Below are 26,126 nucleotides of genomic sequence, written 5' to 3' on the forward strand. Positions count from 1 at the left end.
CCCCCTCACTTTAAGTACATTTTATATATCAATATTTATATATTTATGGAAGAGCCACAAATCGGTGGCAGTGCACGTGCTTTGAAAGTAAATTGTCTTAGGTTTAATCCCTGGCATCTTTCAGTTTGGCCAAATAAGACGCCTGTCTGAAACCCTAGAATGCCAGTACCAGCCAATGTAGGCAGTTAAATGGAACAGTAAAAAGCAGCTTATCATGTCCATCTATGTTCATCTATGTTCCAAAATATAGGTCCACTTGTTTCAAATGAAGTGGGGAAGAGGGAAAACAACACAACTTGTTTGGTGCATTTCAGCTTATGTGGACTTATTTTTTTTTTGGAACGGCGATGGCTGCTCTTTCAGGGTGAAGGGGGCACTGCTACCCCAGTGGCGTAGCGAGGGTGGGGCGTAGGGACGTGGCGCCCTGGGTTCCAGGGGAGGGGGGTGACATTGGGCTGGCCCCGCCCCGCCAGACCCCAAGCAAGCCACGGAGCCAGGCTGCGCCGCACTGCGGCCCACCCGCCAGCGCCGCTATGGGGCTGCCGCACGCAATCGGTGGCTCGTGGGCCGCTGCTGCTCCCGCGGCAACCTTGTGGGGCTGCTGAGTGTGAGCGGCAGTTGTAAGGCCGTGCTGCTTTTCGCGCACGGCAGCCCCACGAGCCGCCGATCGTTCAGCGGCTCGCAAGGTCACCGTGGGAGCAGCGGTGGCAGCCTGGCGATGGAGTGAGCATGCACCGGATTTGACGCATGTTCACTCCACCGCTGCTGCTTCCGTGGCGACCTTGTGAGCCGCTGAGCGATCGGCGGCTCGTGGGGCTGCTGAGCGTGAGCGCACTCCGCCCTAACGTTGCATCGTGACGTCATGACACAACATCACACACCCCCGCCCTCAGGGGGTGCTTCCGTTCGCCGCCCCGGGTAGCAAGGAGGCTTCCTTCGCGCCTGGCTACCCCAACATCAGGTTGCCTTCAGCCAGCCTTCACCTGCACACTTGCGTACTTGCAACTCGTCCATGGGGTGGCACTTGCTGTCAGTTTCCTTCTCCTCCACTTCAGTATTGCCCTTGTATGACTCAGTCAGAGGAAGAGGGAGATAAGACTAGACCGAGTTGGTTCTGCCTGCGACTGTCACTGGCGCTGCCTACTCTTGGGCTCTCTGCCTTCTGCCCTACCACTCATGATGGGCACCAACCATCAATGACCATGAGATATGGTAAAGTGATGGCATTTCCCTATAGACCAGAGGCAGATGCTGTTGGACTGTTTATTGTTTCTTCAATTTATATTCTGCCCTTTCTCCAACAGGATCCCAGGACTCCAACTCCCATCATCCCTGGCCTGGCTAACAACATGTGCAGGGCACCACGTTGACTACCCCTGCCATTGACATTCAGATTAAATGGCAATGAGGGAGAATAAAGCTGAGGAATATCAAAGGAAACAAGGAAAAGAAAAGAAGACTCTTAAAAACAGCAGGAGAGCAAAAGGGCGTTAGAAAACTTGCAGTGTTTTGACATGGACAGTGGCTTTTCCATAACTGAATATGTCACTTTTAAAGCAATGCACAAGATTAGTGCATATTCAATGCAGCCAATCCAGGGTCCACAATATGGTGCCACATAAGCCACTTTCATAGGGTGTTGCCATATGCCACAAAATATTTATGAATGTTAACTTCAAAATATGTTCCCTACAATCTTTTTCACACTGACATGTACATATTTTCTGTTGGACTCAGGCAATGTCTCACTTCCAAAAGATTTTGGGAGGCATGCTTACAAAGCTGGACTGACATGGGCAAGCTGTACTGTAGCATTCGTAAACACAGGGCTTGTTATTTATTTATTTATTTCTAATATTTATGTGCAAAGCCCTCCCAAGGTGACTCACGCTAACAATTAAAAACATAAAATACAATTAAAGCAATCCAAAAGTGATTACGACACTAAAAGTAACATCCTAAAAACAATATGCAGCACAGCACAGCAATTCAGATAAAACCGATTAAAAACAAAAACAGGAACAGTTTAACCAATTCAATATCCACCCCAACATCTTAGTTAGAAGAAGATTAGAACACATAATTTTTTACGGTCTGTTTAAAATCTAATATAGATTGGAGCTGGGCTAGACACATATGCCTTGTGGGGCAGTTTCACATATACGTAGGTATGCTGGAGAAATTTGATTTTCCTGAATCTGGATGTAAACTTACCTGATCTGCACCCACTAAAGGAAAATGCAGATTGGAACATAATTATGCACGTCATGGAATTTTGCAATTAAGTTCTTGGCTCAAAATTTACAACAAAATGTCTCAAAAATGCATACTTTAGGATAAAACATATTTAGAAATGCATACAGAGAGGAAATGGGTAAATACTGTAAACATTTTCATGTTGATTTTTTTAACATAATAATAATAGTTATTATTATTATTATTATTTATACCCCCGCCCTCCCCGGTCAAAACTGGGCTCAGAGCGGGTAACATCCTGTGGAAGCAGGATGGAACAGTTGAACGAACACATGAAAAATTGACATGGACTGGAAACAAACTATTCCATCCATCCTTGCAAATGTGGGACCATCACAGAAAAGGCCCCATCTCTAGTGCTTGCTGACCTAATAGATCTTGATGGCAGACAGTAAGCAGGGCCTCCAAGGCCGATCTTTACAGGCCCAGTCAGGTTTCTATGGAAACAGGCAGCCCTTCAAGTAACCTATTCACAAATGATTAAAGTACTAGCACTTTAAATTGGGTGTAGAAACAAACTGGCACTATAGAGGTGAGCCCACAAGCTTTGTGAAGGTCACATTCTGTGTAAGTTGAAGTTTCTGAGCCGTCTTTAAAAGGCAGCCCCATACAGAGTGCATGTAAACATAAGCAACACATTCAATACAGAGTAGCACCCTATATGCACAGTTAGAAAACAAGGAGTATATACCTATTAAATACACATTAATGTCCCTTTAAAAATAAACACTGGGCAATTTTTTGACCAATATAAAAGAATACATTTTAATGTCTTTCACTGGCCACTCAGCCACTGCTCTAATTATCGCCGGTACATCTCTGTTGATGCCACCGTTGTCCCACGCAAGTCCCAACAGCTCTGTTGTCTCACACCTCCCTATGTGGCCAGCCTGGACCCCCACTGTCTCAGGGCTCATTAACGCTAGACTGTTTGTCTGATGAGGCAAACAGCAGCCAGCATCAGACCCCCAGACCTGTTTTATATGCAGCAGGGAACGTTTATCAAATATGGAGGGGATGAAACGACAAAAGCAAAGTGAATCGCTCGCCTCCCACCTGCTCCCCAAATCACTCTGGTGTCTCTCTCATTAAAGACACACCAGGTCGTCTAGTAGAAATTAATCTGAAATGGCAATTTGGTTCAGTGAGGGGCCCCCCAAATGGAGACATTTCTAGTTTTAATAAAGTGGAGATATTCAGTTTATACTCCAGCCTGGTGTGGCTCTGAGGGACATCTTAATGGTATAAACAGAATCCTTGCCAGCTTGGAAGGCACATCAGGAATGCATATATCCAGCCTTACCACAGTTCTGTGCAGAGGAGCCCAACAACTAAGTAGCGGCTTCAGGCTTCCTGGAGGACCAGAGCCTCAGGTCACAGATGGGTTCTGTCTCATTGAATGTACAGTGATTCTGCCCTGCCCCTTCCCTTGAAACAGCCAGCTTAGCTTACTCTTTATTCACTTTGCCTCTACCTGAAAACAGCAGAAAGCTTTCCATTTCCTTTTCAAACAAATCTCCAGCAAGGCATAGCACCCTCAGAGAGAAAGAAGTGTCTCAAAAGCTTGTTCGGGTCCCCCCCCCCCTTTTTATTTTAAGCACTGTATTTTCAAGCAAGGTTTGGTTTTATTGGAATATTCAGAATCAGAGTGCTTTAAGAATTCTGCCAAGTGCTTTTTCTATGCTGAAGAGAACAAATGCAAATACCCCATGACCTGCGAAGCGCCAAAGAAAACCCCAAACCACCCAATGGCTGCAAGTCATGAGCTCTCACAAGCTAACAAGCATGGCCAGAATTTGGGTGAGATATTTCAAAGCAGGATGCTGCAGGGGTTTAGCAGTTCTTCAGTGGAGTATGTTCTTTCCCCTCAATCAATACTGATCCCAGTGTGTGGTGAAAAGGGGCACACCATCATTTAGATTAGACATAATGCTCGAGGCTTTTCAAGGAGCTCGAACAACTACTTCAACCGGAGTGTTATTTGTTTAATGCCCCTAGCTGTCAAAGTTGGCCTGTACATTCACCCAAGAAGCAGGGTGGAAAAATCAACATTCAAGCCAATAACTGAGCTACCTGAAGAATTTGGACCAGCTAAATATTAAACAGATTAAATCCTTAGCTGTGACTAGTATATCAAAAGATGGAGTGGAGTACTGCCAAGCCTACATGGAACAGACATTATGTATGAGGGCACATAATGCAGGTTAATGAAAGAGAGGGCAATCCTAACCCTCAATTCTGATGGCAGTGGAGGGGCCAGAATGACACACTGGCAAATCTTCGCTGGCCTCTGTCTGTGGAGAGGAGCACAGTTGGTTGGAGGCTCTGCCACCCAGCTGCGCCCTAGCAGGCAGAGAGCTCCTGCCGGCAGCTCGATTCCTGGTGGTAACACGCAGAAAACCCCAAACAGGGTGTTTCAGGGGCATTTTGTGCGTGGTGTGCTGGTGGCTTCGGATCTGGTGAATCCAAAGCCCCATAGATCCACTGACATGGTCAAGAGCTATGACAGCAAGGAGGCAGAAGATGCCACCACCTTCTGTCCTACCCTAGCTAACATGAGCTGGGATGTGCTGTGCATTCGCTGCTCCACTCCTCCCCAGCCCTAAGTTAGGAGAGCTCTGCTCACACTCCTTGTACCCACATTTAGGCTAGTAAAGAGGTTGCTTTATTTCAAAGTGCATGCAGACAGTCTGACAGCTTTAATAATTGTGGATCAGTCATTTGTAGTAAAGAGTAAAACATTGTCTATATGGTCTAGGAGAATCTTATTTCATGAAATGTCTAGACTCCACTGAAGACCTGCTAAATTGTTCCATGGAAGGACCACCTACCGCCACCTGGAGGGAAGCAGTGGTTGAGGTCCAGCATGGTTGCAGCAGTACCAGGTGGTCTTCCAGACTCAGTGAGCTGGAGGAGGAAGCCACTTCCTCCTCCACTGGCCGCTGGAGATCACCCATGTTTGCAGCCAAGCATGGGCAAGCTAGGGTGGAGGGTTTGGGAAGCAGACCAGAGGGAAAACGTCTTCCCTCTGGTCTGCTATCTGGCTATAAAAGCCAGCCAGGCCCAGGTTGCAGATGTGAGTGGTTTGGTGGTGAATTGGCGGGGGGGGGGTCTTAACCTTGGTTAACCCTGACAAATAATAAAACAAGCGGACAGGTTGAGTTGATACAGGATATATACCCAATGCCTGTGGCAAAACCTTCTGACACCTGTAATCAATAAAATTGTGGGCTGTTTAATCCCAAAATGGTTGTACTGTGTTTATTGCAAATCCCCATGACTTGGCCCCACTGCCTGCAGCTTCACTGAGCCTGGTCCCACAAAGCGTAAAGGGGGCAAAAGCACGTCACAAAATGTAACAATACAACTCTTATCACACACAGAGTTGCCACAGCTGATGGTGGAATCTTCAGTTTAGGATACCTGACAGCATATACAGGTATGACAAGAAGTTTTGATTTAAGGAGTGAAATGAATCCTAGAAATGTTCACAAGATAGGTTCTCAATTTACTGCAATTCCAGGTTAGCAGAATAAGTTATCAACTGTTTCCCCTTAAAATAGGTTTCTCCTTTTATCTACAACATATCAATGTAGTGACCCATAGTTATCTAGTTTTTAATTTTGATTGGTGTAAGGCCATCCCCAATAAAGAGAATAAATGATCCATGCTTGTTTTATGGTTGCATGTTCCGCTATGGCTATGGCAATGGCAGATTATGTCTACCTGAAGCAGAGGTTTGAAGCTATTCTAGTCACTGGCAATAATCATCCACATACCAACACACACTTGTAATTTACCCAGACAAATCTTCTCATGTAAGCATTCTTCGAACTTTTTTTGTGCTTTTCCCAGTTGGATTCTCAAGCATCCTTATGTTCTTCCAGAAGAGAGGCACTCAGGGGATAAATAAAAACCGAGATCATGAAGAGGCAGTTTGTTACCTTACCACAAGAAAAAGAGAAACGAAACATAGGGAGTTCAAGGACTTTGTTACAAGCACCTGCAACATGAAAGATGGTTATACTTTGAGAAATGGAAAGGGTTTCGTTCAGAAGGAAAAGGTCAGTAGTTCTGTTTTGGCCTTGTTGAGCACATGGTGAGAGACCAGAGATGAAATGGAATGAAAAGAGCTATATTAGGAACAGTAAGGATTCACCAGTACCCAATACAGAATTACATTAATTTAGAAAATGTACTACCTTCCTGCCTCCCACCCTCTCACTTGTGCTATCAAAGAATTTACCCAGAAGCATCCCTTTTGGGAATCAGTTTAAGACAGGAGTAGCCAACATGGTAGGCCCTAGCTTGTTTTTTGGCTACAACTCCTCTCAGCCCAGCTAGCATGGCTGATGGTCAGAGACAATGAAAGTTATCACCCAACAACATCTGGAGGGCACTACATTGATTACCACGACCTAAGAAATGGCTTTCAATATCAGGCAGAAATAGAGAGATTTTCATCTGAATGACAGACTACTACAGGGCTTGGTTTCCAAGGTGTAATCCATTAAGGTCCCAAATCAAAAAGCTTTACCGTTTCATAATGACATCACCATAAAACATTTAAATCTCTTGACAGCTCACTGCAAGAAAAAGGTTGTCTTTTTAATGCTGAGCAATGGATTTTCCAGACAATTAAGGCCACAATCCTAAACAGACTCACTAGGGAGAAAACACCATTGAACAGAGTGGTAAACCACTGCAATACTGGTGAGGAAGAATGCGTAAGGTGGCCAGAGTGCTAGAAATACAAATTTATCTTGTAAGAGAAGAAGCAGCAGAAGGAATGTTGTCTGGCTTATGCAGAGCAGCTAAAATATTATTGTAGCCTTCCAAGTATGCATGAAAAAAAATCTAAAAAATTAAAAATAGCATAGTGGGACAAAGAGCAAGCAACACTAACAAGATTAGGAAAGAGGATATGGACAAGGTGGAATGTGTGCTAAGAAGGGCCACCAAGATGATCAAGGGTCTGGAAACCAAGTTTTATGAGGAACAGGTTGAGGGAGCTGGGTATGTTTAGCCTGGAAAAGAGGAGACAGGATAGACATCTTGAAATATCTAAAAGGCTGCTATGTGGAAGATGGAGCAAGTTTGCTTTCCCTTGCTCCAGAGGCTAGGACTCAAACCAATGGATTCAAGTTACAAGAAAGGAGATTCTGACTAAACATCAGGAAGAACTTTCTGAAAGTAAGAGCTGTTCAACAGTGGAATGGACTTCCCCAGAAGGTTGTGGACTCTCCCTTCCAACTCTACAATTCTATGATTCTATAAAGCGCCTTTCTTACAATATGGTAATTTACTGAAGAACTTTGGAATGTACCAGAAAGCTTTGTATTGTCAAGCGTGCAGAAAGAAGACCAAATTAGAGCAATAGTAAACTGTGATTCCGCCAAAGAAATAGGAATCATTGGAGGTTTTGCTGTAGAATAAGGTGCAGATAGAACACAAAGCAATAGTTGGCCCAGCTATGGGTGAGGAAATGGAATTACATTTATGTTATTCACTACATCTATCCTGAATACTACCTCTTAGCTCCCTAAGTGGGATGGACTCTTTCTCAGCAAGAGGACTGCATCAAGATGCTGAACTTCATTTGTCTGGAGTCCCAATTCCAAGCTGCCCCAGTAAGGATGCAATCTTCTTTTATCTTCACACATTGTTAGTTGGAAATTGCAACAGCGAATTTCAAAATATAGCAAAGATGCTCTTTGACAAAGCACCTTCATTATAAGAGGCTCCCTTGTGTACTGTACTGCTAAAATTGTTATTATTTGTTAAGTACTGATGATGTGCTCTGCGCTGTATGAGAAACTAATATAGAGGCAGACCCCTCCCGGGAGAGCAAGCTATTGGAAGAAAGGCGCAAAGGATGATATTCTGTGTGAACCAGTGAATAGATAGATGTGCTCTGATCTTCTGGAATGGTTCTACCTTGTACATATAGTAAATAATATTTCACTTCCAAGCATCAGCTTAACCTATTAACTGTCACAATGTGCTCTGGTTCCTTGAAAAGTACCAGCCTTAAAATCCATGCTTCAGTGAAGTTTTCATGATCCCCAATAAAGAAGTAAAAAAGAAAAGAAAAAAGAAGGTTCTTTTTAGGGTGCATAGGGCAGGGGGTGCCTCTCAAACCCCACAATGAAATACCAGGAAAAAACAATGGAGATGAATACCCAAGGCTTTTGATGTCTACACACTAATGCACAGAGCACAGGGGTGATGGTGGAACAAGATGACCTTGAACTCCTAACAGAAGATAAATGTGACTTGATAGGTATAACTGACACTTGACTAGCCAACTTCTATGGACCAGAAAGTAACAATTGGAATATATTTACTTGCTCAAAGAAAGTAGATGCAACAGAAGGGGAAGTGGTGTTATATGCTAAAATATCCATACAGGGTTAAACAAGGTAGCCCTGTGGAGCCCACCTGGTTAAAAATAAACAGAAATAAATAAAAACAACACTGGGGTCAGAATACTACCAAGTGCCAAAATATGGGGATGATGCTTTTCTGTAACAAATTACAGATGTTTCAGGAAAAAACCAAGAGTTAATAGTAGTGAAGAGCGATCTGCTGACACTAGAAAGACAGGGTTGTATTTTATATAATAAATAATGGGGGACTTCAAGCTACCCTGATTATTTCCTAGAAGATGAACTCTGATAAACATGGCATCTCCAACAAATGCCTAACATGTCATGATGACAACTCTCTCTTTCCGAAGGTGAAGGAAGGAATAGGTTATCCTTGACTTGATCTTAACAACAGGGAAGTAGCCAAACCTTTGAGGGAAAGTGACTATGTAATGTTGGAAGTGAAGATCTTTCCAAAAGCCAAAGGCAAGGGAAGTCAAAACTGTACCTTGGATTTCAGGAAGGCTCATTTTGATATTGTTATTTAACTATCTGAATGGCTGTCACATAGAAGAGGGCAAAGACTTGTTTTCTGCTGTCACAGAGGGCAGGGCTTACATTGCAGGAGGGAAGATTTCAGTTGAACATTAGGATAAAAGTGTTTGACACAGCAATTCAGCAATGAGAGCAATTAACTAGAAGGGAGGTGGGTTTCTCTTACTGGACTGTCTTCAAACAAAGGCTGAACAGCCATCCATGGAGATGCTCTACTTCTGGATTTTGTGCACTGAGCACTTGATTATTTGCAAGGCCCCCCTCCATGATGCTAAGACTATAAGTAGGATTCCAATGGTGTCACACTGTAAATTTCAAATTCAGTATCAATCCACCTGCAATACAACCCAACCTAACACCTCACAGCATAGCTCCAAGAACACAAAGTTCTGCACCTGCACCTGCTACCTTCGGCAATGAGTAACCCAGTTCCAGGTGCCACATTTCCATAGGATGCTGTCCCTGCAGTTGTGGGCTCCAGCATATTTGATCATTGTACTTGCTGTGTTTACATGTCAGTGGCGGCCTATCTTGTTTCACCACCTGAGACAAAATGGGAAAGTGCCATCCTGCTGCCGCCAACGAAGCCCCTGCCCCCCTCCACTGAAGACCCCCTTTACCTAGGTCCTAGGAGATCTCACGTGAGATCTCATGAGATTTCCATGATATTTCACTGGAAGCCACTGCTGCTGCTTCTCCACCACCAGTGGAGGGGATGGGGCTCCACCACCCAAGGCAGCTGCTGTACATACTTTAGGAAATATGGCAGCTAGGAATGTGTTGCTAATAGTTTTCTGATTTCTAGGTCCAAAGTACATAACAAAAAACCTGGTATCAAGAAGGAATTACAAAGAACTTTGGCTTGTTTGCGTTTTATTGCAAAACTAAGGGCTTGTCCACACTTCCGCTTGTTTCATGCCTAGAAAGCATGTGTCCAAGAGGTGTTCCATTTGTCCTATGCTTTCTAGGCACATGTCCAAATGGTCTACCATTTGTCCCACCACTTTCCCTGGTAAAACCCACTCTTTACTACTTAATCGGAGCAAACACCAATCTACAGAAAACCCAACTGACCTCCAAAAGAGAGTGTTTTCCTGGGAGAAAGTGGCAGGGTAACTAATTCACTCTTCCCAAACCAATGCATGAATGGAAGTGCAGCTATCCTTCAAAATTCTCTGAATTTTGGGATGAAGTTCTCCAGCCCATAAAAATGCATATGTTAATGAAAATAACGTACATAAACCCATTGTTTTAGGAGAAATTGCTTGCAAAAATGAATATATTAGAAACACACACTCTAAAATGCCGTTAAATTCTCACAAGGACTGGCAAACTAATGCAGAAATGTGGAGAACTGGATTGGAAAAATGAGAAACTGAAGTTGACAGATCCATCCATCCCTAGCCACAAGTATCGCAACATGTCAGTCGATAACACCAAACCGATTGATTTATTTTTTACTAAAATTCTAAGGATGTCAATAGCAATATCAGAATAAGCTTTAAAGGTCCATTGATTTCTTATAAATAGAAATGTAGTATACGGCGAGATTGATTAAGTTCAAATGGTCAAAGGCAGACAAGTATAATGTGAAATATATGAATCCAATAGCTAGAAAATATCTCAATAACTTATGCTAGCAATTACCAGATGAGAATTTAGAAGTTAAATTTGAATTAATATGAACAAGGTTCCTAATTTAAAGATAAAGACCAAAACATATCCTACTTTGCTTTCGTCAGACTCAAGGCCAAATACAATTAGAATGCAATGACTGGTTTCAATCTTCAGACTTTAGCTGTATTTCTTCTTTGCCAGGGAGTCAGTTCATAGGCAAACCCCTACATTTTAGCATATTAAAGGCTAAACCACAAAATCTGTCCTAAATAAGCTGGGACTGGTTTTGGAAGCACCTCGCAGCAGCTCCTGAGGTAACTTATAACCGAGAGGTGAAAAACATTTCTAACATTAGTCGTCAAAAGTAGCCCTGTCTTTATCCTTTCCACAACCAGTGCAATTTTGCATGTACAGCTGTATGTGTGAAAGCTCTGCCAGTACAGACAGCGACACTGCTTTTCTGTGAAGACCAAGGGGTGAAGCTACGTTATATGTCCCTGTTCCAATGTCAAATAGCATGGGGGCATTAATACCAAAAGAGCACTGTGAACTTGGTGACATCTGTTTCTACCCTTATCTTGGAACTGGTCATATCTGAACTTACATGTGGTCTTTATGAACATAGGTGAAACATCATTCCCTTTGAGGGCAAGTTCACTTGTCCAACAACAAAACTTAAAAGTTCACTTCTAAGTACAGAGTTGTCTCCACCAACAAAGCCAAAGGCACAATCCCCAAACATAGTTAACTCTTCTGAATTTTTGTATATGTGTAGTGTTTTTGTTCCTTATGCTGAAAATAATAAAAAAATATTATAAAAAAACCTCTTCTGAATTTTAAGATGTCTGTCTCATTGAGGCAAGAAATGCAATTCCAGTGACCATAGGGAGCAGTAATGTATGTAGACAGCAGGCTCAGGTCCAGAGAGGCCCAGGCCACTTCCAAATTTTTAGGTTCCTAGCCATGACAAAAATGAAATATGACAATACATGAACATTTTAAAAAGGCTTTTCCCATATCATGTCTCTTCTTTGCTTGAATTTGTAGCTCTAAACTGAAACAGTGTGTCACATTTTGGAATGATGGATCAAATGCCAAAATAATAAAATGAAATAATAAAATAAAATAAAATAGTGTCTGGGTGTCTCTTTTAAAAAACAATTATGAAATAATCTAATTAAGCCTAGTTTCTTATATTTTACCCAAAGTCATTTCATTGGCTTTTATGGGTAGCAACTGTCTTATATCCAAGAACAGGTGCTACTGGAAGGAATTTTTTTATTTTGTTTTGATTATGGCAGACCAACACAGCTACCTACCTGTAACTAGAACTATGGAAGGTACCACATTGAGCTGCATGAAATGCAAGTCCGTCGACCTCACCAAGAAACTTGCACAGGTACAGACATACATCTTCTTTGTGTGGACAGGCAGAGTCCCCCAAACCCCAGGAAACCCTCCCCTGACCTGGCCAAACTCCCTGGCAATGCCTCCCCCTCATACCAATAACAAACTTAGTTGGTCCCTAAGGTGCTACTGGAAGGAATTTTTTTGTTTAGATTATATCCAAGAACTTCATCTTGACTGAAAACAGAGATGATTCCCTGATTCACAAATCCATGCTCAGAATGCAACCCTCCCGGCACAAAACACTTTTCTATAGCTACAATATATGGTACCATTTTCCCTCTCCTGGTAGTATCCTTTATTATTCCCTTTTATGCTCAATAGCCTTTTTTGTTCCACACCTTGCTCCAGCAGAGTTTAATAACATTCCAGTATTATTATGACAACTTGATGAAGGGCTTTGTGCAATATGAACAGCCAATGACTTCCCCCTGCAATTCCAGCCTGGAGAGCCCTCCAATTTACAATCCTTTATTTGTTCAAAGTGAAGAGTCTGAAATTCCACTCATGTGAATTGTCAGCCTATGAAATCTACAATGCTGACTAACGACTACAAAATTTTCTTCCTATCAGAGCCGTATTCAGAGCGCTGTGTCTGAGAATTCCAAGCAGACTTTTTTAAAGCTCTCAATCACTGATAGCATCGGCCTTTAAACTGAGGGCCAAACCACAAACATGTCTTCTCTGCTCTGTAAAATGAGAAAAGAAGAGCCATGCCCTCGGTTCCAGTTTGTTTTGCAAATAGCAGTTCCCACTCTCTAAGTGAGGTGGGGCACTGATGTACTCTCAGACTAAAAAGAATAGAAATGGATTTTGACACTTAAGATGGTGGACCACCGTCTTGGTCTTACCTGACGGACATCTAGCCGGTAACTAAGGATGGGGTCAACAGCATCAGGCTCCTTCTGTGTCCACTGCAAAACATAGGAGTAGTTCTTGGATTGCTTTCTGGTAGGATTAGGGGTATCATAATAAAACTCGGGATTGTAAGCTTTAGCTGAGAAGTGGAAAGGGGTAGGGGAGAAAAGGGAGAGAGAAAACGGGGAGGAAACTTGTTATAAAACTATGTAGTGAGGATGACAAGAATCCATGTCCCCAATTCATCAAATGCTCTGATATTCCATAGTCACCTGTGACCACACTGAGCAGGCTCTTATTTGCCTTAATTTCTACTATCTGAACTTCTGGGTGGTTGACATGGACTTGAACAAGGCAGCACCAAAGGACACTGAATCTCTCAAGAACGTGTGTAGAACTACGGTTGAACCATCTTTGATCTCAATGCTGCTTAAAACAGTGACTGAGACAAGACTAAAATGGTAGTGACTTTGTCATTACCTGTGCCTCCCATGTGGCACACTGCTCATTTTGCAACATAACAATTTATCTCAAAGATACCCAACACAGAAGAATCTGGCTTTGCATGAGAAAATAAATAGCAGAAAGAGAAGAGGAAGCAGCCAGTGAAGAGGAGCCATAAAATCCTTACATTCAAAGATATACCCATATCTTAGCACTTCTCCTTGTGGTGGAAGCCGAAATGATGTTGCTGGAAATCACCCAAAGCATGCACTGTGGGCATGTCTTTGTATACATGATGCTTAGCACAGAACCCACTTCTCACAGCATTAGTTATGATAGAAGCATAAATGATGTTGTCTTTAATCATGTGTTTGTATGTATCTATCTATCTAGAGAGGAAAGTGCAACAAATGATAACAGCATTTTTGGAATGGAAGCTTCCCATCGAAGAGAATGTGGTGGAAGAAGTTGGAGTAGTCAGGAGGATGGAACTCAATTTTCAAATGTACAAAGGAGGAGTAGGACGAATTGTTCATAAAGTGCAAGACAGGAGCATGCGGAGGCAGTATATAGTGAAGGTATACAGAAGGGGCATTGACTATCAGGATGCCATTTGCAGTTTAATGTTGAGCAATGGAATGAGGTACCATCAGATACTGGAATATTTTTTATTGCTGGTTTTAAGGAGAATCTGAAAGAACATGCCCATAATTATTTTGGTTTTGTGATTCTTGTTAAGGTAGTGGTTGCACCTGGCATTGATAAAAGTTGTTTACAGTTCTACAAATTTAATCCAAAAAACAAAATTATATAGCTCCTGTTCCAAACAACTGCCTTCAGTAATGTAGGCTACATTTAATAAACCTGCTCAAACCAGATAAGCCAAAAGATATAGCATTAAAAAAATACACAGCTACTTTCAGATTAGAAGAAATTAAGGGTACATAATGTAGACATCTTTAGACCCATAAGTCCATGGTATGTCGCTATACTGAAATATTGCCATCCATAGATGTCCTTGATTACATACTGTTGTCATTTCCTAGGATTTGCCCAACCAAAAGCCACAGAAGCTGTATTACTGGAAAGAGTCCAAGATACCCAACATTCCCCACTGCCATTCCTCATTTCCAAAGTGCCATCTTTTTCCATTCTATTGCATCTCACTCCAATCAGAATGGCTCAGCTATTCTTCTCTGCTATAATTAAATGGAAATGATTCAATGCTTATTTTTATTAACTTACAATGGTAATATTGATGTTTACTTCTGAGCCCCTTTTTCTTATTATTTTTATCGACACAATTTTTTTTGTGTACGCCAGAGATTCAGAGCCACCTTGGAGACTAATTGTTGCTTATTCAACTTGTATTGACTGTGAAGTCAAGTCTCATAACAGATTTAGAAATGAAATTAGAATGGATGATAATAATTAACTTGCATAATGTCCATTTTTTAAAAATAATAATGATTGATTCCCAAAATGGAAGATCCAGTGATTTAATAATCAAGTACACCACTGGGTCCTTTGCAATGTTCTACCTGTCACCAATGGAGTGTGTTTGCAGCTATTTGGGGGCGCAGAAAGAATTGACTGATTGCTCATCTATGCTTCTTCCATCTCCATGCACCAGCTCTAGTGTATATGTGGGGCAATATGTTAAAATGGCCATTGAGAGGACTGCATCTCTGTGAAAACAGCCATTGTTTTCCATGGATGATGGAAAGGAGTGGCATATATAGTCTGAGTATTAAATGCACATATATTTTTCTTATAAAAGGGCAGACATGTAGGTGCTCTGTAATAAGCTGGTTTCTTGAGCGTGCAAGTCATACACAATCACCCAGGGTTGTGCACCATGAAGAGAATGGCATTCATGGAGTGTGGTACAGCACAGGACGAGTAGGTCCAACTACAATAACAGGCCTCTTAGGCGTAGTGACTTCTCTCGCCTCCTTTTACAAACTATTAGCCAATTCTAACCACATTGAAATCTACTAAAAAGGAAAGAAGTTGGATGCTCTTTGCAAGACTTACCAGACACCTGAAAGAGGCAGGTTGCCACGCCGACGTCATTGGAGATGCTACATTCATAGTTGCCGCTGGTCTCCCGGCTCACACTGTCCACCTTGTACTCAGAGAAGTCCTGCTGCTCCGTCGGAGGCAATGTCAGGAGACTCCCATTGAATCGCCAGACAGCTGTGGCCACTTTCATGGGGCTCCCCTTGAGCATGGTGCAGCGAAGCGTGACACTGCGCCCTATAGCTTGCCGGATATCCTGGAAAATGGGTTCCACCACTGGAGGGACTAGAGGACAAATGACAAAAACAACAACAACTTTCAACCAGAATAGCAGTACCAAATGCAAGCCTCAGAGATAATGACAAAAGCATTTATTACTTGTTTTGAACAGCCCACCCTATTCTGTGGACTTGGAGTAGTCAACAGTTATTTTATCAAAGATGGATCCATAGTTACTCACAAAGTGTAGAAGAAGCTTTAAGAGAAACTAAATAGGACAGAATAATAAAAAGTGAAACAACCTTCCTTCCCACCCTAACATTTCCTTACTCCTGTAGCTTCCTTTTGTGTCAAATACAGCTCTCATATGCAACACACTTGAGGAAATGTCATTTACCGTCTGCTCTGATTTTCAGACTACAAATACAGTGGTACCTCGGGTTATAAACGCTTCCGGTTACAAACAGTTTGGGTTTGTTGGGGCTTTTGTTTTAACTGGAAAAGCCTCAAAAACACTTGGAAAACACTAATGGCATCCAGCAACGCTTCTTGCTGCCTTTCCCTCTGCTTCTCCAGTGCTTTTGCAGAGTTGTTCAAACTTCTCATGCGCAACGGTGTGTGTGCCTTTCTTGCCAGCAAGTCCAGCTTGTTCTAAGCAAGCAAGCTTTATTTACAAGCATATATCATGGACATTCTTTCCCCGGAGATACGGACGACATGTCTCTCTCCGGTTAAAAGTAAAACCAGAATGAACAGAAAATAAACAGTGCGTCACAAATCACATAGGCTTCGCATACAGCAGAAACTACCTGGAAGTATGACACATCTTCCCTATGGGCGGGGCGGACTGTTGAGCTTATTTAACCCTGTAAGCTCCAAACCTCACAGGGTTACAGACTCCGCTAACCCAGAAGTAGTACCTCGGGTTAAGAACTTTGTTCCAGGATGAGAATGGAAATCATGTGCTGGCGGTGCGGCAGTAGCGGGAGGCCCCATTAGCTAAAGTGGTACCTCAGGTTAAGAACGGTTTCAGGTTAAGAACGGACCTCCGGAACGAATTAAGTTCGTAACCAGAGGTACCACTGTAGAAATATAGAGTAATAATATACCTGAAAGTTATCTTGACCCATGACTTTTTTTTTTTTTTAATAGTACGTTTAGCCCCTTAATAAGACTGCTATGAGAGGGACTCCAATTCTAGCTGATAAAATAGAAACATATAGGGGTACAATATTACGAAGAGAGATACAAACATACAGAGGACACTGAATGTCCAGACCCCGCAGAAGTCCATTCGCTCAATTTGAAGTGTAATGATGGGTAAAATTCCAGGAAGAGGTCCTGAATGAACAGGGCTCATTTTCTGCAGTCTGCAGTAATGTGGCGATACAGGTATCTTCCGACTTATGTGGGCGTTACGTTCCGGGCCCCCGCGTGCATAAGCTAAAATTGCGTAAGTGGGGAGCACCCTCTAAATACACGTGTTTCCCCTGCTTCCCAGCCCCCTCTCCCACTGTTCCCACACAACTCTGAAGCTCTGGAGCCAGCAGGAGGATGTACTGTATGGAAAAGCAGAAGGTGTTGCTGCTTCACTACTGTGCGCATCTGCCGTTAGGTAGTGGGGCTAAGCAGCATAAACAAAGCTCTGCTGTGCCTCAGGTCTCTTTGGGGCTTCCTCCACCCTCACATACATCCTTTTCAGGCTCCAGGGTCTCCTTGCAAGCTACGAGGACTTGCCAGCTTTCCCCTGCCAATTAATAATAATAATAATAATAATAATAATAATAATAATAATAATAATAATATATTTGTACCCCGCCTATCTGGCTGGGTCTCCCCGGCCACTCTGGGCGGCTTCCAACAAATATTAAAATACAATACAAAGTCACAGATTAAAAACTTCCCTAAACCTAGTTTGAATCTATTTATTTCGCAGTGTTGCATGTATACCTAGTCTCATATGAGTCAATCGTACATATGCGTGTGTGGGGTGGTGGTGGTGCCTGTAAATTGTTTGCATATTGTTTCTAGATATCATAACTGGACTAAATCTGAAAACTATTCATTTGGCACGAACCACAGAATTACAGGGGTTGGAGGACATTTGTTCTAGCTGGAGAGATGTTCTAAATCAGAGTTTCATTACACTCAGATACCAATCAAATTAGACTATGTCATATACAAGAATCGGAAGGTACCAAGGGGTACAACACTATTATTTTGTTATTCATTTAGAAAATCATTTGTGTGCTGGCCTTTTCAGCATAGGAGGCCCAGGGCAGTTCACAACATCAGAAAACAGTACATATATAAAATAAAACAAACAACAGTATTAAAAATTCTTTAGAAACCTAAACCATTTAAAAACAGTTTACAAACGCAGATATAAATTACCACCCAACCCCCAAAAAACTATTTTTAGTAAAATAATCCATTTTTAAGAGAAAGATTTCTTTCCGTTGAGCTTTAAATGCCATTATAGGGCTTATGCTACTTTTCAGGCAGGATGTTGAAGTGACTGATATTTAAGGTTTTAACTGGACTCTGTGTGAACCGTCCTGAGGATTTTGTTGATTTGGTGGTCAAGAAATGCTCTGAATAAAGAAATAAACCTGGGGGTTGGAACACCTGTTTCTGGAAAGACCTTTTAAAAAGAAATGACAAGGCGTGCTAAAAATACACTTGTGCAATTGTACCTGCACTTGTTGCTAAACCAAGAGCAGAGGAAGACACTCACACTCCCCTTAAATGTAAGAAAACGTCTTAAGTGTGATAAATGCCCTGCTAGTATTCCTGTGCCATGGATTCACAAGGACAGAGGAAGCGGGTACAAAGCTGTCTGGGTATTCAGCAAATAACAGTTGCTGAAGGCTCTTTCCTTGCAAAGATATTAATCAAAAGAAACGGAAAGGTGAAAATCAATTCTATCCTCCTAACCTGCTTTGGACTCTTTAAAAAGGAGGCACTTTTGAGGGAGTTGACCTTCAGGCTCTTCATCTTAGCATATGACTCAACAGCTTCATTAACTGAGTCCCAAGAACAAAAGGTTGGCTAAACAAATTGACCAGCACCACCTCTCCCCTCGCCCCCAGTCAGTGCTCACTTCAACAGGTTCAGAATAGGGCAATCCTTCAAAAGTAGACCTTAAAAAAGGAAAAAACAACAACCCTCAACTGCATATAGGGGTTAGCATTAAGAACTAGCAGCCTGTATGCAGAGAGGTCCCCCCCCCTCTGTTTTAATGCCTATTTCACCATTTCATAAAGTTGTCAACTGACCAGAAATACATGGCCTGGCCACTCTTCTGCCTTTAACAGAAGCTTGACATGGAAGGATTAGTACATGGGTAGGCAAACTAAGGCCCGGGGGCCAGATCCGGCCCAATCGCCATCTAAATCTGGCCCGTGGACAGTCCGGGAATCAGTGTGTTTTTACATGAGTAGAATGTGTCCTGTTATTTAAAATGCATCTCTGGGTTATTTGTGGGGCATAGGAATTTATTCATTCCCCCCACTTCATAATCTAGTCCGGCCCCCCACACGGTCTGAGGGACAGTGGACCGGCCCCCTGCTGAAAAATTTTGCTGACCCCTGGATTAGCTAGGTCAAATTTTTCATAACACAGAGGTGAGCAGGGGTAGGCTGGGATGCTTTGCTGCTGTAGGCAAAACGCCCCACACACCTGCTGATCTGGGCCCTTTCCTACCGCCATTGTTGCTACCCTGTCACTGCACCCTCACCAGCACCCACACTGTCACAACAACACAGTTGTCAAGGGTGCAGCATTAGCGGTGAGGGAAACAGCGCTGTGGCAGCATGGTCAATGCCCTAGCATGCTCAATGGTCAAGGATGATGGGAGATGGACTCTAGCAATATCTGGAGGGCCACAGGTTCCCCACCCCCTGCTTTAGCGCAACACCCATTTGGCCTCTGAAAATTAAGAGCAGCCCCTGTCGCTGTCTCAGCTAGTGTGCGAATCCTGGCAGACTCGGCAAGAAACGCTCAGCTACAAAAACTTCCCAATTGCTCTTGGCAAGTTCCAAGATAAAGGGCCCATCCAAAATTACACAATGCTTTCGCCTGCTTGTTTTGCATTTCCCACAAATAATATGCACAATATGCAAATGTCGCAGCCTGGGTATTGTGAAGCTCAGGTATGGGACCCCACACGCAAGCATTGAACTATTCAACTGTCAGTGACTCTTCTCGCTCGTCTCCCCTCGTTCAAAGATTAAACTGCAAAAGCAGCTAATGTGGTGAGTGGTAATATGAAAGGGGTGAAGAGGCCAGAGCATCAGCCAGCAGCCCGTAAGCCGTGCTTCTTCCTCAGACTTGTTAATATTCTGCTACTCCCAAAACAAAGGGCAGCAAAACAACTTTGCAATAACACAAACCGTAATAATTCCCCTGCTCTTTGGGAATAAATAAAAAGATGAACGAAACTGATGTGGCCTGCTCAGTCTTGCCCAGGAACCAGGGTGCCTTGATTTACACATCACCCTGACTAGAGAAGGACCCAGAACTTTGCAACATGAAAAAACACACCAGCTCTAGGTTCAGGAAAATATGGAGCATGTGGCAATGAGGGGCAAGAGCCAAGCAAACAAGGGCAGGATTTGTCAAGTGTGAGACATGTATCGCTGTGCCTCAAATAACCTTTCACTTTCCCACTTTTACAAGATTAGCAAGTCCTGGATTTATTCTTCAGCAGGAATGATGCTCCGAAACATAAGGGTCACTGGAGCATGACCGAGTTCTAAAACCCATTTTAAAAATCTATTTTTACTTTTGCTTCAGGGAAAGGAGAAGTCTTGCTTTGCTCCAAGCAGACAGACTCCTGCGGAGAGATTCTATGGGATATACCAAAGCTAGTGATGTGGGGTGGGAATTTCCCTGCAAAAGATTTTCTGGAAATTTTCCCAGTGCTTTCTTTTCTGTGAAAAATAAATACAGTGGTGCCCCGCTAGACGAAAATAATTCGTTCTACGAGTGTCTTCGTAGAGCGAATTTTTCGTCTAGCGAAGCAGCAATGCAGCGTGGAGGTTTTCGCAACAACAAAAAAAAATTTTCGTCTTGCGGGGCAGCCTTCCGCTAGAGAATGCCGTTCGTCTAGCGAGTTTTTTGTCTAGCGAGGCATTCGTCTAGCAGGGCACCACTGTAAATCGGTTTCACAAGTTCATTAGTAACAATTAATGGTGCCAATTGCAAACAAAGTATTAGGCAACCCATGCAATTTGAAAGTTTTGAGCTTTGTTTTCTAAATGCAAGTAAAATAAATTACATTGCGCTGCAGGGCAGGGAACCTCAGGCCTGGAAGCTGAATGTGGCCTTCTAGAACTTTCTATCAAGTCCCTGGGCCTCTCTCCAGTCCACACCTCCTCCCTAGCCACACACCCCTCCCTCCATAAAGACCACATTATCAGCTCTGCTTTGCACTCTCCTTGGCTGAGATGTTTATGCGAACTCTGACAACGCTCTTGCTTGTCTGGATGGAGAACAGAGAGGGTTGTGTGAGTCTGTGTAGAAACCAGTCCACTGTACAAAGGTAAAATTTATACCTGCTGATCCACTCACCTTTGTTTCTGGCCCAGTCCATGACTGGCATGTGCCTCCCCCCAAAGTTTACTCAGAAAACCTGAGTGCCTGGTTGCCCAAGCACCTAGAAATTGGATGCCAGGGCTTCTGCGCCATCTGCAGAAGTGAGTGGCTACCAGAGACAAGGCTTTCTAGGTGGTGGCTTCAAGATGGTGGCCAGATGAAAAAGAGGCTAGGGCAACTGCACCTTTAATAGTTCTGTAGAAAAAGGAATTTCCAAAGGTGTAGCCCACCATGACTATTATACAATGCCAGAAGCCCCGTCTTCTTTATTTATTTGCCCACCACAGGTGACTCTCTAGCTCTGAGATACCCTCTCCTGAAAACTTCACTCGGCACCTGCCTTATTACCCTTTCGATTCCAGACAAAGGCCTTTTTTTAATTATCTTGAGCTTTTTAGATGCCATTTTAATCCACCCGGCTGTTTTTCTGTGACTTCTCTGATTTTGTGGCTTTTAGTATATTACATTGTTTGTACGGTTTAATAGCTTTCTTCTTTTCTTCTTTTTGTAAACCATTCTGGGAATATGATTTAAGGGCAGTATAAAAACACTGATGAGGATAAATCAAAAACAGTTTTACAGTCTTCTGTTGGGCAAGCATTGAGAAATCTGTCTCTTAAATAATGGAAATTTTATTTATAGATAGATATACATACTCATTCACTTGAGTTTCCTTAATTAACTTGGTGCAGATTGCAAGCTAATGTTTTTTTGCATGCGGGGGACGTATTCAGAGAGGGATTCTGCAGCATAGCAAAATGATGTTCTTAGAGGTCACACCTGAAGCCCATTCATTCCTACTCATCCAGAAGAAACAGGTTCCCAGCCATGTTGACTTCTGCATGACCTCGAAAGAACCTGTGTCCCAAAAGTAGCTTTTAAGAATGTTATACGGACATATCACAGGAGTTATTTCTAAGAGGCTCTGGGTATCTAAAGTTTTATGTTACATCTTGTCCCAACTTGAATCAAATGCAAACGAAAGAACTATGAAATAAAGGAACGTTCCAACAACTGATAGCAGTCTGTCAAGTCTTTGCAATATTGCTTCACACAAACACCTGAGGGTTTCTAGACCCTGGAAAAAAGTCTACAAACCATCCTACAATGGGTCTACTTGAAAATGGCACACTTTTCCTCTTCCTGGTCATTGCTCCTTCCCTCTTCATTCAATGTCAGAGGTTGAAAAAAGGGGTGAGTTTGTGCCACAACACCAAGGCACATATTCAAATAGTAGGCGATAACTTGCTAATTTTACCTGCTCATTTCTTCTAACTGAAGCAGAAACTTTACACACACAGCAGATTAGCTGTAGGGCTAAAGAAGCACAGGTGTAATTGCACAAATTCAGTGATTATTAATGAGCTCATTTCCAGAAAGAAGCATGCACATAAGAGAAAAGGAGAAATAGCCTTTCTGGGACAGCAAGGGACAAAAAGGAATGTAACTATTTGAGGGCTAGGGGTGGGAGAGAAACTTGATTCAGTTCACACTGAAAGCTGAGTCTAGCATAGGGCTTGTCTACACTTCTGTTTGTCCCATGCCTAGAAAGTATGCTTCTTTCCCAGGGAAACAGGCGGTTTAGTACTAAATCTGAGCAAATCTAGAGAAAACCCCAAATGGCCATTTGCTCAGATGGAGCACTAAAGAGGAGTTTTCCCCAGGGGAAAGCAGCGGGACAAGAGGAAGGGTGGATGAGCCCTTAGTTGCACTTTCTGAACCAATGCGAGACCAAAACACAGCCATCCTTCAAAATTCACACTTCTCTGAATTTTGTGATGCAATTTTCCAGCCAATGTTTACAAAAATGCCTAGATCAGGGGGAAGTGTGCATTACCAATAATATACCAGTGAAATAACATATATAATGCCTTTTATATTAGGAGAATAGGTTGCAAAAATGTGTAGTCAAAACTACATTCACACATGTTTCTTAGGGGAAATTCTCACTAAAATGCTGGTGGATTTTCACACGGACCTTTTAAAACAGAATTTGCAAACTGCTACAAAATGAGGAGAGCTGAATTTAAGAATGGAAAAATGAGAAACTGAGAGAACCGAAACTCACAGATCTTTCCATTGCCAGTGATGGCATGGGTCAGACACACTCTCACTCTGTAGAGTGCCTTTCATTCAACAGAAATGTGCAATGTGCTCCTGTGCATGTTGACCAGAAGCAAGTTGCATCAAGTCCAGTAGGACTTATTCCCATTAACTCCTTTACCGAGGCAGGAGATTTCACAGGCAACCTGATTTCCTGACATTTCATATGCAGAATGTGTTAACATTGAGATTATCATTCATTTCATTTCTATCCTGCCTTTCCTCCAAGGAACTCAAATCAGCATGCTATGGTTTTTCACCCACCCTTTTACTGCCACAACAATTTTATGGGAAAGGTTAGGTTGAAAGTGCTGGTCTTAATGTCATCCAGTGATCTTCATGGCTGGGTGGAGGGTAGAACCAGGATTCCCCCAATCCAACCATTCTAACTCTAAACCATTAAGGCATACTGGCTTTACTGCAGTAAAGGGGACTCAAGGGATTTTGGGGGCAATCCTGTCAAAGTTAAACACATTTTAAGTCCTTGGGGTTTTTTTTAAACTACAGAGTCGAGCTGATGTTTGAGGCTCCAATTAGGAGTTAATGGCAAGGAACTGAAAAACAGTCGCCACAGCCCCTCTTCACAATAGCTTCAAGCAGGCAAAAGGTAGGAGATGCCATCATTATGGTTTCAATTTTCCCCTTCCACTCCACTTCATTGGCTTTCACATAAAAAGCAATCCCCCATCAGCCTCAGCTAGCACAGCCAATGGTCAGGGGTGATGGGAGTTGTAGTTAAGCAATATCTGGAGGGCTACAGGTTGCCCAAACTAGGACTAAAGCAACGACATCACGTAGCATATTTTTAAATGAGAGGAGAGGAGAACAATCATAATAGATGAGAACTTTCAGTGGCAGCCCCAGGCCTCTTATAAGCCTATTGAACTAACCAAGGTATTCTGTACTTGGGATCAGTCACTGTATCAAGCTACATCCTTCTGTCATTGAAATTAATGAGACTTGAAGCATTTCAATTTGGCTCTGGATTGTGTTCATCAAGGGTGGGGGGTGACACCAAAAATTGTAAGTTACGAAACAGAGACTGTTCAGTGGGTCTCTCTAAGGTCAGCACAGAATTGTGCATGTGTGTATTTTGAGCTTCACAGAAAAAGATCCAAGCCTCAATTTAATTAGCCGTTTCCAGAGAAGTGACTGAGGATGGTGAACAGCCCTTGACTTTAGCGCCCAGTTCCCTTACACCCGCCTGAGCCAATTAACACAACTAGCCAAATCTTCTCCAAGAAAGAAGGTTAGAGGCACTCAGTGATTTCCTGCGGATGGTTAATATATCACACCACAGTTTCTGCTTCACAACTGTTGGAAGATATTTCACCCTGGGTGGGATTATGCTGACCTCTGTGCCCCTCTCCCCCGATCACTTCTCCTCGAAGCAGCTGAGAGCCAGGCGTGCTTAATCTCATGCTTAGACTCCATGCCCAATTAAAGCATGCTTACAAGGCACTACAAAGAGAAATACTCCCTTGCAGCCAAAGCATTCCTTTGCCTCAGCACCCTTGAAGTCTTGGGTTTCTGAACACCGTTTCATTAACTGAAAAAGATGTGTTGGGGAGGGGGAAATGGAACACGTACAGAGGAAGGCAAAATAAGTGAAGTCAAACAAAACCCTCCTACCCATCATTTGATGAGTGCTGTGTTTCCCCGGGTAAGACAAAGTGCACAGCACCCAAGGCTGGTCACGTATTTTTGGCACACGAGGAAGAAAAAAATCACAAATCACCTCTCCCTGATAGCAAAAGCACAACAGTAAGTTCAATAACAATCTGCTGCCCTAGTAAGAAACCAGAGGCCTGCCTTTTGAGCATGACCAATCATGAGATACCCAGTCAGGATAGAGTGTTTTTTATGTATGCCACAACAGCTGCTAGAATCTTACTTGCAAGAAACTGGAAAGGCGAAGAGATCCCGACAGTGGAAGAATGGCAGATGAAGCTAATGGATTTTATGGAACTCGCTGAACTGACCGCGAGACTCCGAGACCAGAGGGAGGAGAAGGTGCAACAGGATTGGAAGAAATTTAAGGACTATTAAAAAAATCGTGAAAAATTGGACATTTGAGCAGAATTAGCTTGGTGAATTGGCTTTAGCTAGTTGATGTTAGATAAAACTGTATACAAGAAGTATTGTTATGAATGATTTAAATGTTTAAGAATGTTTTAGGATAGATTGTTTAAGTAATGAATTATTTTCGAATAATTAATGTCCTAAAGATTATTAAGAAGAGTGGTAATGTTAAGAAAAAAGATACAAAGTTACTAAAGTATATTGATTCTGAACGCAGTTGAGGGAGCGGGGGAAGTCCCCCCTTTTAAAGAAGATAGAAACTAGAATTGAATAAGGATAATTTATTGTTCCTGTTTATGTAGGTAAGTTTTCTTTTATTCTTTGTGGTTTTTGTTTAAAGTGTTTATTATGTTTTTCTTTTTATTGTGTATTTGTGTATGTATTGTGTTTTTGTTGTTCAATGCGAAAATAATAAAATATCTTAAAAAAAAAAATCTGCTGCCCCTTCATGACACCCAGAACTCACTGCCTGAAGTGGTTGCCTCACTCTGCCAAGTGGTAGGGCTGGATCTGCAGGGAGCCATTGTACCATATAGTCTTGCTGCAGAGAATCAGCAGAATTACCGTATTTTTCGCTCCATAGGACGCTTCGGACCA

At 42.6% G+C, this 26,126-nt stretch overlaps 1 protein-coding gene across 1 annotated transcript in view; it reads right to left on the reverse strand.

Moving 5' to 3' along the window:
* Positions 1–26,126, reverse strand: part of MDGA1 (MAM domain containing glycosylphosphatidylinositol anchor 1) — a 254,017-nt gene that overhangs the window by 72,311 nt on the left and 155,580 nt on the right. Inside the window, exons 9-10 of the mRNA XM_033144575.1 lie at positions 15,543–15,812; positions 13,055–13,200 (exon numbers count right to left, since the gene is read on the reverse strand). Coding sequence (XP_033000466.1) covers positions 13,055–13,200; positions 15,543–15,812 — 416 coding nt within the window. The remainder of the gene's footprint in view (positions 1–13,054; positions 13,201–15,542; positions 15,813–26,126) is intronic.

The sequence above is a fragment of the Lacerta agilis genome, chromosome 3, assembly GCF_009819535.1.
Source record: "Lacerta agilis isolate rLacAgi1 chromosome 3, rLacAgi1.pri, whole genome shotgun sequence".
Taxonomy (NCBI): domain Eukaryota; kingdom Metazoa; phylum Chordata; class Lepidosauria; order Squamata; family Lacertidae; genus Lacerta; species Lacerta agilis.